This window comes from Falco rusticolus, chromosome 6, assembly GCF_015220075.1.
Source record: "Falco rusticolus isolate bFalRus1 chromosome 6, bFalRus1.pri, whole genome shotgun sequence".
In the NCBI taxonomy this organism is placed as follows: domain Eukaryota; kingdom Metazoa; phylum Chordata; class Aves; order Falconiformes; family Falconidae; genus Falco; species Falco rusticolus.
Window position 1 is genome coordinate 45,161,968 of NC_051192.1, and position 12,624 is coordinate 45,174,591.

At 38.0% G+C, this 12,624-nt stretch overlaps 1 protein-coding gene across 6 annotated transcripts in view; it reads right to left on the reverse strand.

Moving 5' to 3' along the window:
- The window catches only part of CCDC170 (coiled-coil domain containing 170), a 46,263-nt gene that overhangs the window by 25,173 nt on the left and 8,466 nt on the right, over nt 1–12,624 (reverse strand). For all 6 annotated transcript variants that reach the window (XR_005104972.1, XR_005104971.1, XM_037392570.1 and 3 more), the window contains exons 4-6: nt 9,992–10,248; nt 5,639–5,783; nt 3,615–3,800 (exon numbers count right to left, since the gene is read on the reverse strand). Coding sequence is in view for 4 of the 6 variants with exons in the window: in XM_037392570.1 (XP_037248467.1) it covers nt 3,615–3,800; nt 5,639–5,783; nt 9,992–10,248 (588 nt within the window). In the remaining 2 variants the exon portion in view is untranslated. The remainder of the gene's footprint in view (nt 1–3,614; nt 3,801–5,638; nt 5,784–9,991; nt 10,249–12,624) is intronic.

Here is a 12,624-nt window from a genome sequence, read left to right on the forward strand (position 1 = left end):
TTGTATATTAGGAAAAATGTCTTCAGTGGAAGAGCTGTCAAGCATTGGAACAGGCTGCCCAGGGAAGTGGCTGAGTCACCATCCCTGGAGGCATTTAAAAGACCTGCAGATGTGGCACTTAGGGACATGGTTTAGCAGTGGACTTGGCAATGCTAGGTTTGCAGTTGGACTCAATGGTCTCAAAGGTCTTCTCCAACCTAAACAATCCCATGGTTCTATTTACTACTGACTTGTAGTAAATTATGTTATTAATAAAATCTAAGTAGTATGTAATCAGTATAAATTCATTATACAATCATTTGATTGTATGAAAATATAGTTAATTAAAATATGTAATTATTATTTAAGGAAACTGATTTAACTCTATAAACATGCCTACATTTTTAATATACCCAAATACTTTGATTGTAGGAGACACAACCAAATGGGTTTAGGTTTTTCTTGTCCCAATAGATGAAGTAATGAGTTTCTCAGAACACAGGGGGGTTTTGCTTGTCGTTGTTTATAAGATATCATTAAGAAAATACACATTAGGGAGAGATTTCAGCAGACATCACAAATATTTCCAGGTTGAATCATCAGAGAAGATGAGAGATAAGAGCAAGTTAGTTTACAGTCCTTGTGGTTTAGCAGTGGTAACCGGAGATGTAGCTGGTGTAAGAATTCATCTGGAAGAAGAATACAGGCATCATATTCTGTACCTCTAAATAAGTGTCATATAGGGATGTATTAAATACAAGAAAGAAACTTGGTTAGAGCAAGTAAGACATTTTACAAGGACCTACAGACATTCTCATAGAATGTTATAATTCTGTAAATTATAATTATCATAACTAATAACCACCATCTGGACATAAAAAAAGATCAGATCTTCTGATCCTCAGTCTAGAAATCTGGGCCACATTTAAAAGTTATTTTCCATCAAATGTGGAGTTGATATCCAGCACTGCCAGAATAAAGGTACACACAATATTTACAGAATTGCAGAAGCAAGGTCTTGGAATATTCAGTCAGAAATATGAGAAGTTCAGAACTCTAAAAGCAAACTAATACATTACAACAAAAACAGCTTAGTGGCTTACTTTTGTTACTTACATTAGTTTCTGTTTGCTGTTTGCTGCTGTGATGCAGCGAGGCTGCAGATACCGTTCGCTTGCTAATGTTCCTCAAATGAAAACCAGCTACCTGCACCAAATACTCAAGTATCAAATATACTAAAGAACATTCTGAATTATTGTCACGTATTAACCTTAAAACATAACCAACTGGCTTTCATTTTCTTCATCAAGAATTTCAGATTCTACAATCTGTTTAATTGATCATTAGATTGCTCCCTCCTCCTGAGACATACAGAAAGGCACCTGGTCAAGAGAGGGAGTTCACAGAAATCCCAAGTAGCAGGACTGAAGAACTACCTGGCAAGAAAAACTGGCAATGATTCAGAGGTGGCAGGGAACAGAGTGGTGGCTGAGACTTGCTGGAGAAGACGGGCAGAACAGTGTGACAGCCTCTATACACTTAGGAAGAATTTTGATAGAAAATTGTGTGTGTCTCCTGGCACAGGAACAGTATGGATTTACGCTTTTCACCATCACAGGGGAACATGTTGCAAACGTACAGCTCTGTTCATGTGCTTAAACTGTGCAGCAAAGAATCTGACAAAGTCAAACCAGCTTTATACCATGAATGCCCTTCTCGGAACCTAGTAAGACACCCATCAGGGGAACAGGGGATGCCTGTTTTTAGATATATGGATTTAAAGCATTTTTTTGGTTTTTACTTATTTTTTCATTACTGAATTTCTTAATAGGCTTTTGGAAACACAAAACCTTCTCAACAGATTTACTCAGTATCTGCAAATTTAAGCAGATAAACTGGAACAGCGCTGGAGGAATCTGCAGAATCTAGATATAAGCATCTAAATATAAGCCCCGATGGCATACACTTCATTTGAGAGGCAATACTAATAATCTGTAAAATGGGTTAAATAAATTATATATTTGGCATATCCACAATAACGATAGGAAAATATTTTTCATAAACTAGCTCAACTTTGGAAAATTTTTGGCAGTCAGAGCAAACTTGCTAAACAAGTCACAAATGAAGCCCTCATCTTGGTTTAAAACATCTCCCGATTCTGGCTTAGTTAGTGAGCAAGCTACACTCTGCTCACATACCCGAGTTTGAAGTGAAGTATGAGAACACAATGTTCTCAAAAAGGACCTGTTGAAGTTTTTGGTGCAGGTTCTCTCAGGCCCATTTGAGTCTCAGAAAATTTTACACAGCTTGGTAAGAAGTATTTTCAACAGTTAGTAAAATTTATGACCCTTGTGGTTCTTCACATTTATTTTCTCTACAAGAAATTCTTTCTTCTCCAGAGCACACTGTCAGCTATTTCTCATTTCCTAAGCGTTTTGCCTACAACCAAACCAGAACACTATATCCTTTAAGGTGTATGGTGGTGGTATTCTGTTCAGGAAAAAAAGTAATGCGGGGTGGGGGGGTGGGGGTGGTGTGTAATATTACATTTGAAAACTTACTTGCACAAGGTTGCCTTTATGTCAAAAACGTCTACAAACTCAGTTACACACAACTCAGCTGCAATGTGGCAGTCTGTTTCTTCTCCTAATTTCTTTTCTGGCCATCAGCTTTAACCACACTGCTCTAGTACTTGCAGGGAATTTTCATTATGGTTTTAGTAAACTGCTCCCTTTCCACAGTTATCACTCAAAGTACAAAGCAATAAGGAAAACTGCTACAGAAGCTCACTTTGTTCACCTGTCCTTTGTGTACAAAACCTCTTAATGGTGAGTTATTCTGGAGCAAGTAAATCCTTAAATTACATCCTTTTCCTTTCGAAATCATACCTAGATGAGTTTGGTGAATACTTGACTTGCAGCTTAAATTACATTTCTCATTTCCCCACCATTCCTGCTGCACAGGTTTCCTCTATGGGTTCCCCACAGCAAAGCAGTGCTTTCCTGCAAGAGCAATCCTGCTGGCTACAACTTCTTGGATATGAGCCAACTGAGTATTTACAGTTATGAAACACAAGTTTATAACTCAGTGAAAAGATAATCTAGGGCACCTGGAAGCCAAGACACTTCAAGTTCCTTAAGAGAAAGAATAAAATAGCGTCTTATCAATTCCTTTCAATTTCTCATTAGACTTTTTACAGAAACTGAGTAGAAGAATCCTCAGAAAACTTGTATTATCACATAAATAATATTTAAAAGAACATTTTTTCACGGTTCCATGCTCGTGCCTCAGATATACTCATTAACTGTATAAAAGTCTGTTTCTTTACATGTTTGTGCAAGCACAGAAAAGGCTACAATACAAAGGAAGCAAAAATACAAGTTTGCAAGCATCACCAGAAGGCATCAAACCTAAATCCAGATCTATTTTACACAATGTTATCGTTTAATCTCCATATATTGTGAAGCTTTCAAAAAGTTGAAAATAACCTGAGAAAAATGTCCTTTTTAGGAAAGACCCTAGTCACCAGTTTTTCAGAAGCATTTTTTCTCATAAAATTCCTATTGGAAATTAATTTGAAATTTTGAGAAAACATCTGAAAAACAGACAAACATACATGTCATGCAATTATGTACCTTACTGAGTTTTTCCATGTCTTGATAGTATCCTGCTGCCTTCTTTTGCTCCTTAGTCACCTCTGAAACAAGCCTCATGATAGTTTCTCTATTAGCTCTTGATTCCATCTCATGGGTATTGATAGCTTCTTGAAGAGCAGCAACCTGATCTTTTAGTGTCAGATTTTCTTTACAGATTTCAGAGACCTAGAGAAACAATTAAAATACTAGTAACTTTTTTAAAGCACTTCACAACGATATATATTCATCCCAGTATAACTGCTCCTAATCATCCAAATAAAGACATGGTGTTTCTGGTGACCCCTAGGTCAAATTTATAATTGGATTCTACTACTCCTTTCTAAAAAGAGTAGAAAGAAAACTAAAAAGAGAACCATATTCCCACCAGACGCCCACACCTTAGTGTAATGTGGTTCAGATTTACTCCCACACAATCTCTATGATCTATTAAACAGGTGGAGAGCTACTGTCACTGCATGTCTGTGCCCGACCTGAAGCAGGTCAGAAAATGAAAACAGATCATGTAGCTAACTTCATGTGAAAAGCAGACCATTTCAGTCTGGCTTTTTAAAATATGTGCCTCTCATTTGGAATGAGAAAATAAAAGCTGCATTTTATGCTTGAAATTTTTTAGACATGGGAGATTTGAGTTAGCAACAACTATTTCATAAGCATGCTCAAGAGCAGGGCCAAATACCTGGTGGGCTGCTGTTCTGAGCAACTAAAACCTTGCAAAAAGGACTTGTTTCCAGGAGGATTCTAGGACTGGTTTCATACATTATGCTATTTCCAAGAAGTGGAATACATGAATGTGGTCACTTCAAAGAGTGCATAACGTAACAATTGTATCCTGACTCCTACCGGTAAGACATTTGTTAAAACTAAGCCAGATCAATTCTGTTTTATGGGGATGTGGGGGAATGTGGGAAATGAAGCGAAATAGACGTGCCTTGACCCCAAACAGAAAAATTAGCTGCTAAGTTTCCCTAATGCACACACTTTTCAGCACATATTAGATTTTCCAACTAGATTTATTACCACATTGCTAAAACAATACATCAACATATACTTCTCCCTTAAAATCCAGTTATTTCCTCAACTTAAAGCATGTAAGAGTTACAGTTTAACACAAACATCTTTGCTCCTAATGACAACTAGCCAAGTTTTGTTAGAGTATCTGTTACAATTTCAGTATGCTTGTACTATTACGAGGGCAAGTATTTTAAGAAATCAATGTGATACATAACTAGATAATCTTCATTTTTTAAGTTTTCCTTATAGCTGGAACTCTTATAATAATATTAATATAATGAAACAGAATTTCCCAACATCACTTGGGAGCATATTAGGTAAGAAATAACAGGACAGCAAAGACTAGACAGAACACGAGAATACATAAAATTAGGATAAAATCTCCTTCAGCAGCATCAGTAAAGGTTAAGAGTATAAAAATTATTTTTCTTTTCTAAATGGAAGCTTAGTTTTTGAAATTTCAGAAGTATTCTGAAGAGAAATAATAGAGTTTTGTGACTAAGTCTCAAAAAACCCACACAGTTATTTACAGCATTTGTTACAGAGCATAGTTAAGGTAGTTTTAGGGTGTGCCATTTCAGATGTTTCTATTTAATGGTATGTCAGCTCAAGATAAGCGTTAAGATCTAGTTTACATGTCACCTAGTGACTCCCAGTGTTAAGGTTTTCAGAAAAGCTTTCAAACAAGAATCTAATCAGGGTTGTACTTGGAAAATACAGGCTGATAAAATATTTATGCAAGTAAGAGCAGACCGAGTTCACTGAGGTCTGTTAGTGTTCAGCACCTTTGAAAATCAGCCCAACAGGGGAAAAAAAACTAAATAAATGTCTTAAATGATAGCACTGTCTGCAAATCATTATTTACCACAAATATTTATTAATAAATAATATATTTATAACTATTATTTATTTTAATAAATAAACAATTATTTAACAACCAAATATTCTTCTGTTAAATTGCTATACAGAAACCCTTGCCTACACATAATCACCTTTGACATTAAATGTTCCTGTGGTTTCTCTTTTTCTCTGATGTCTGTGTCCAAGAATCCAGACAGCTGTGTAAGGAGCTCTTCATACTTTCTGCGGATTTTAGAAACTTGAGTCGTGCTTTCTTTGCATTCATTCAAATTTTTACTAATCGGACAGAAAAGAAAACCACACATCAGGATGAATGTTCTCTGAAACAGAATTCTAGGCAAAAGACATTATCTCAAGATTATTGCTAGCTTCTGCATACCACAAAATGAATATTAAGAGTTACATATAAATCTTTATATCTGTTCATACATATAACTTTTATTTCCTTAAGTGTAAACATTTCTTCATCTTTGCTTTTGATTAGCACTTCAAAGAATCTTCTATGATCCCAACCTCATTCTCAGCACAATATCTCAATAAAACACAAGATCTAGGTGATGTTAATAAACAGTGCTCTCAAGATACTGAAAAATGGAGGCTGCAAGCAAAAGCTTAGAAAAATTAAGGGAGAAGAGAGTGGTAAAATTCTAGTAAAATATGCTAAAAGCACTTCACATCCTCTCTCTAATGAAGCTAATAGTGCTGATGAACAAATTCTGGGGAAAGAGAAGTATAGGACTGGACTAATAGAAGCATAGGACATCAGTACAAGTACCTGCAAAGTGTTTACCAGCAGAGATGGGAGACAGAACTTTGCTGTAATACAGTCTTCTGCAGTGTAACACTACCCATGAAAGGGATAGATTAAAAAAGAAAATATTAAGGGACTACCACAAAAGTATGAAGGCAGCTTTTTATCATCAATTTCATCAATTTCAGAAGGCACCTTTCATGCAGATACATACCCACGTGAAACATCTGTCATCAGCCCTACCAGCAGTTTGTGAACGTTTTATAAGAACAAACAACCAGAGCAGTCAGTTTAACTCATTAGCATAAATGTGGTTACAACCCTCCCATTGCCAGGGACAAAGACAAGCCCAGCAAACAAGCATTGCCACAGTCTGCACAGGTAGCAAATACATAGATTCAAATCTTGCTCACGATGCTGCAATGCTGAGCATCACTTCTGAAAAGCTACAAAGGAACAGATTAACAAAAATAGCCAACCAAATAAAGCTCAAAATGACCATTAGTATAATCCAAGTATCAATTCCAATACCTTTCAGATAACACCCATAAGAGAGGTACTTAGTGGTAGAGTGGCAAGAGACAAAACTGCTGAGCGTTCTCACAAAGATTTGAATACTAGAATAAAACGAAACATGAGGTAGCACCAAACATCTGTCTAGAGGAAATATTTTATTAAAACTCATTTGCTTATTAGAGCATATAACTATTCTCAGTTTTCAAGGTGGGCACGTTAGTAATTTCTGGACTCATTCTTTTTCATTTCTGATTTCTTTCCCTCCAGGCAACAGAGCATCACTCCATAATCAAAAAGCAGCATGAGACTCTTATAGGAAACACACAATGAGTGCAAACACATGCATTAAATGGTTATAAATCACTAAGCAAAAGAGATGGTCCATGAAAAAATTTAAAATCTTGCCTTAGGAGGGAGATTAGCACAGCTGTCAACACTGCAAAGTGGAAGAGAGCAGAAAAATAACAGAGAATGATGGAAAACCTTAATTACTGCTCTGGACAAGACAAGGGTATTTCCATGTGCTAGTGCACAGCACACAGCACAAACCAAAAGAACTCTGCCTTCTGCAGCAGGCACTGGCCTTCAAGAAACAAGTGCTTTACAGCTTCCTCACCTCCAGGCACTTCCCTCTCCTCTATAGCCCCAGCAAAATTAAGCTGTGGGATGGTTACTGAGCTGCTGTCCTGAGGAGGGATATATCAGAAGTGAAAAGGCATGAGGCTCCAGACATGTCGTACATACATGCCTATATGTATGAGATTGACCATCAACCCTGCAAACTGTTCTGTGGCTCTGAAAAATGAAGGCACACCACACACAGAACTATACCTGCTAAAAATAAACAACCTGAAGTACAAAGCATGTACTTGGCAACTCTGCAAATAACATAATTACCTCCAGTGGGGCCATAAAGGTCTAAGCACCTAGAAAATAGGCAATCAGGTACAAAAAAGTAGAATGCAGCTCTTTCACAGTTTTGCTAGCTCTTCAGAACTAATGAGCAAAGAGAAGGGGAGGAAAAAAAGGGAAAAAAAAAAAAAAAAGCTTTTCACAGTTCAAGCTCTAAAAATACCTTGGCAATAGACATGTTGAGTAGAAAAGCATCCTTTTCAATCAGAGACGTGTACATCTTGGAAACTAGTCAGAAAATTCATTACACATTTTTTACTATATCCCTAGGTATAGAATGTAAATGTGCATTTCATGCCTTTCTCTTACCTTTTATTAGTGGTTTTCAGTGAAAATCTTTCTCAAATACCTAATATAGGACTAGTCATGTGCCACGTACTACTAAGGTGCCCAGACTAAGCGACTAAAGCTCATTAAGTGACACATGTAGCCATTAGCTGAGGATGAGAAAAAGCTTTGAAAGCATACACTGTAGGCTCATGACCAATCCAACACGTTTGTTCCTTCCAAAAAGAGCAGATTCAACTTCCCTTTGTCCCTCCCCTTTTACCAGCACTCTAGTGGTACTCTCCATGCACACAGTGAACCAGACCTGGGACTGGTAGAGCTGGAAATTAAGCTTTTTATTTTGCTCACTTCTGTCTTGAAGCAGTTCCCTGGTCCCAATCACTACACAGCAACACAAACAGAAGTGCTGACACAAGCGTCATGGGCAAAACAGAGCAGCCAGGACTGCACTGGGAGTGACAGCACAGTTTTATGCTACATAAAATTGATCATATCACTGCAACAATAGGCGAGTATGATACTAGTATTTTGGCAGTTTTCTCCCAGTGTGTTAGGCAAACAGGATAGGAGCATTTTCTTCCTTTTTTTCTTCTTTATTTTTTCTCCCAGAAGTAGCTTTTCAAAGAATCTTAACAATCATTATGTCAGAGACTGTCATGTTGTCTATGTTGCTAGGATACATAATATACTTTTTGGCTTAACTATCTCCTCACTTACTTTTGGATCGTATCTAAAATCTTTGGTGGTCAACATCAGCACTCTCCAGACAGGGCTTTTTGCAAATCAGCTGGTAATAGACAAGTACACTGCAATGGATTTCTCTAAATGTTAAAATAACTTAATTATCCACTCCTAATGCACAAAGCCTGGAAGAGCTGTGTGAAATAGCGAGTTGGGAAATACAGACATCTGGTAAACACTCACCTTGCTCTTAACTAGACTGTATTGAGAGAGACATGGATATTGCCTTGTAATGGTGGAAAAAGATCCATTACAACAGTCTACAAGGTGTCTATTAATATAACATGACTGATTCTGGAATTTTAGAATTCAGAATATTTTCACACCAATCAATTTTATTTGTGATCAACATTGCTATCAGTCTCCATCCCACAGACCTGAAATACTAGCAGTTAGGCAGAACTGATAGATTAGTACTCTGACACACTACGCTGACAGTATAGTTAATGATACTATCTTTTAATAAGTTTTGTGGAATCAGTATGCACATTAAGAAAAACAACCAAAACCCAAACAAACCCCACACAGCAATCCTCCAGAAGAAAGCACAAGAAAACTCAGAGAAAGCTAGCATTTCTGAAAGCTGCACAAACATTAACCAAACATGAACATGCTTCCCTCAGGATGCTACTAACTAGGAACTATACCATATTTTCTGATTATACTGCTCCTAACAGACAGCTTTACACTAAGGAAGAAATTCACTTGACACTGGAATTCCAGTTCCAGCCATGACACAGAAGAGGGGAAAAGAGACCAGAGTGGTGCAGCAGCACAGTCACTCACTATCGCATGGCCCATGAAGCATGTCAGGTGACAGGTAGATGTCTGCAAAAGATGCCACATGATAAGGACAGACCAGGGCACTAGACCATAGCTGCAGGTACTGCCTATCACAAGTGTGCTATGAAAGACACAAGGCTTGCCTCAGTGCCGTACATGGAAATACCTGAATGAGGAAACCATACCTATCATTTCTACTGTGTTCAAACAGCCCTCTGTGCTCCTTTTTTGTAAACAATGAGGTTACACCAAGCTGACTCATATCATCATTTCTCCTCTGAAGGACAAAACTTTCAAAACCTGATTTATGAGCTAACTCAAACCAAAACTCAGATTTCAATACCTTCCACATAGACACTGCGGTTGTGCAAGGCATTGTAACAAAATTCAGATCTGCAATAAAGTCTGTCCACCAATGTATATTTCTGTGTTGACAACTGTATCATTCTGTCACCCCGAACAAAAATTGTTTCTCGTCTCACATGAATCTTACTTAAGTTTGGCATTTAGCTCATGAAGCTCCTCCTTCAGTTCCCAGTTTTCCTTAGATGCCACCTGAGCTGTCAGCTCAGCCTGGTTTTTAGAAGTGGTGAGCACACATGCCTCTTCCTCCATCTCCTGAATTCGAGTTTGCAAAGACAGGAGGCGAGACATGTGTCTAGCATTGTTTTCCTTGTAGCTTTCAGCTTCCGCCTTCAGCTCTTGAAAAGAGGCTTCTTTGGAGACCATTCTGGACTTGAGTTCAAGAAGCTATAGATAGAAAAGGAAAAAATCAATTAAAAAAAAAAAAAGGAAGAATAATTTTGCCCAGGCTGAAATATATGACTGCACTACATGTATAGCAATGTGACAAGAAACACGTTTTGGAACAAAAGACTCAGAGTCTTCTATCATGCAAGACTGAGTGGAGGGTACAAAATTTTATTTTCGTATAACTAGCAAAAAGCAAGAAAAAGGTTTTTAAAAACAAAATCTGCTGTTGTGTAATACATACAACTTTTCAAGGTAATCTCTTACAGGAAGATAAATTTATTTACAAAATCAGAATTTAGCAAAACTCCACCTTAAGTTCTGCTGCACAACCTTAACTCGCCTCCCTTACGCATCTGCATTACAGTACAGTTACTAACACCACTATTCCCTCTTTTGTCTGCCTCCTCCCTGCCTCTAGTTCTGGTGCACAATTCCACAGATGGTCTATAGCTGCAGGGAGTTGTAACAGCATAGTATCCTGTTGTGTAAGAGTGAACCCTTTTGATGATTTGCAGCATATTCAGAGGCAAAGACATTTTTGGAGAGTTGTGCTGTAGGCAACCTCTTCTCATCTTACGCAAATAGTTATTTTTTGGTCTGATAATCCAATCAAATGTAGCTGGATTTACAGAGAAACAACAAGAGAGCCTTTTAAGGAAGGATGGGAGGAGGAACATCACTGCCAAATATCAAGGACCTGTTCCAGAGGTGATGCTAGAGCTTCCCAACAGTTCATGGAGTTCAGTCGTTTTTCTTTACATTCCCCTCTCTCTTTTAGTTCAAAATGTTGTTTTCAATTGAACTATTTCTGCTACAAGCCTCTCTAAAAGACTGAGCCTAAAGCAGACACACCAGGCACATAAAATTTCAGTGTGTTTTATTTTGTTAAAAGGAAGAAGTAATTTAAAGTGGCTTTTTTTGTCACAAGAAGTGTTAAGGCATGTTTCAGCTTTCCTGACAATTCCAATTATAAGCAGCAAGATGCAATCCAAAACATTTATCTCCTACTACATAAAATTAACAGGCAAATAAGTAAGCCACATGAACTGCTGATTATGATGTGCTAGGTCTTTTAACTTGTGGCAAACATTTTAAGGCAATAAATATTTAAAACATTAAGCTGCAATTCAGGACCTCAGGAAATCCACTGCTCTGTCAGAGGCTTCCAATGCAACCAAACCCAAGATACTCAGAGAAATTCCAGGAGGCTGGTGAGCCAGCTGAATGGTGACTGCCTTGGAAAAGAGAGGTCCTGCTTCTCCTGCTCCAAGCCATGCATGCCTGTCCTTTCCCTTGCACCAGCTCTGGTGTTTCTCTGACATCTCCAAAAACAATGTAACTAACGCAGCTGACAGAGAAGAATTCACTTTCTACAATGGAGCATGAGGAAAGAGAGCTGGCCACATCCCAGAGAAAAGGCTAACACTGAGGAGTCAGGTAGGAGGATCACTTTTGCAGCAGCAGCGTAGTCTCTGATGACCTTCCCCTGCAAGCACTGGTTTATCAGACACTTCGGAGCTGACATAAAGCAGCAATGATTTTAAGAAAAGCAGCTCTCCTTTTTTCTAGGCTCCTGGGCTTCGTTTCCATACTCCACCCTCTTCTTTGTGCTAGCAGAAGCACTTACATGGCTACAAGGTGAAACAAGATTGGGAAACCGATCTGGCTAAAAAAAAACCCAGAAGGAAAAGCTTTATTTTTCAATTGCATCAGTCCCCAACAAAACCATTCACCATAAAGCTACACATACATCTGTGCCAGCAGAAGGGATGGAGTAGTGTGGGGAAGGAAATGAGCAGCTGAAGGAACAATAGGATTGCTTTGCTTGGCAGCTGGACCAAGCTATGGTAGCTTAAAGGGGTCATAACCTTAAAATTACTCTGTGGTTCAACTCCCCATCTGCAAAATATGATATTTTTTCCTCTGTGGTCAGTTCCAATAGCAGAAAAAGCAAGAATAATCCCATATCATCAGTTTTACAGAGCACTCAGCAGAACAAGGCTCTGACCTCAGCTGGGTCAGGGAGGTCTTTATTAACAAGAGCATGAACAGCTGCTTTCTTGACTGTGCTTTTGCAAGCACAGTGCTGAAAGAATCTATAAATCAGTCAGTCATGCTGGCAATAAAGCCATTCAACATTTCCAGTAATAAATTCTTTCTATGAGAACATGAGATTCTGGCTTTTTAAAATTGAAGTTTAAAGTACCGATCCTGCATAGCCATTAAATGTAGGGGAACTCAGCGGTAATTTCAGTATCAACTGGTCAAATTCAAGCTCAGCTGATGGACATTTATCCCTGTATTTCTGGCCATATACTGTATTAACAATTCATTCTCTTATAATACTACATGTTCTTCCTGTTTCCCATATTC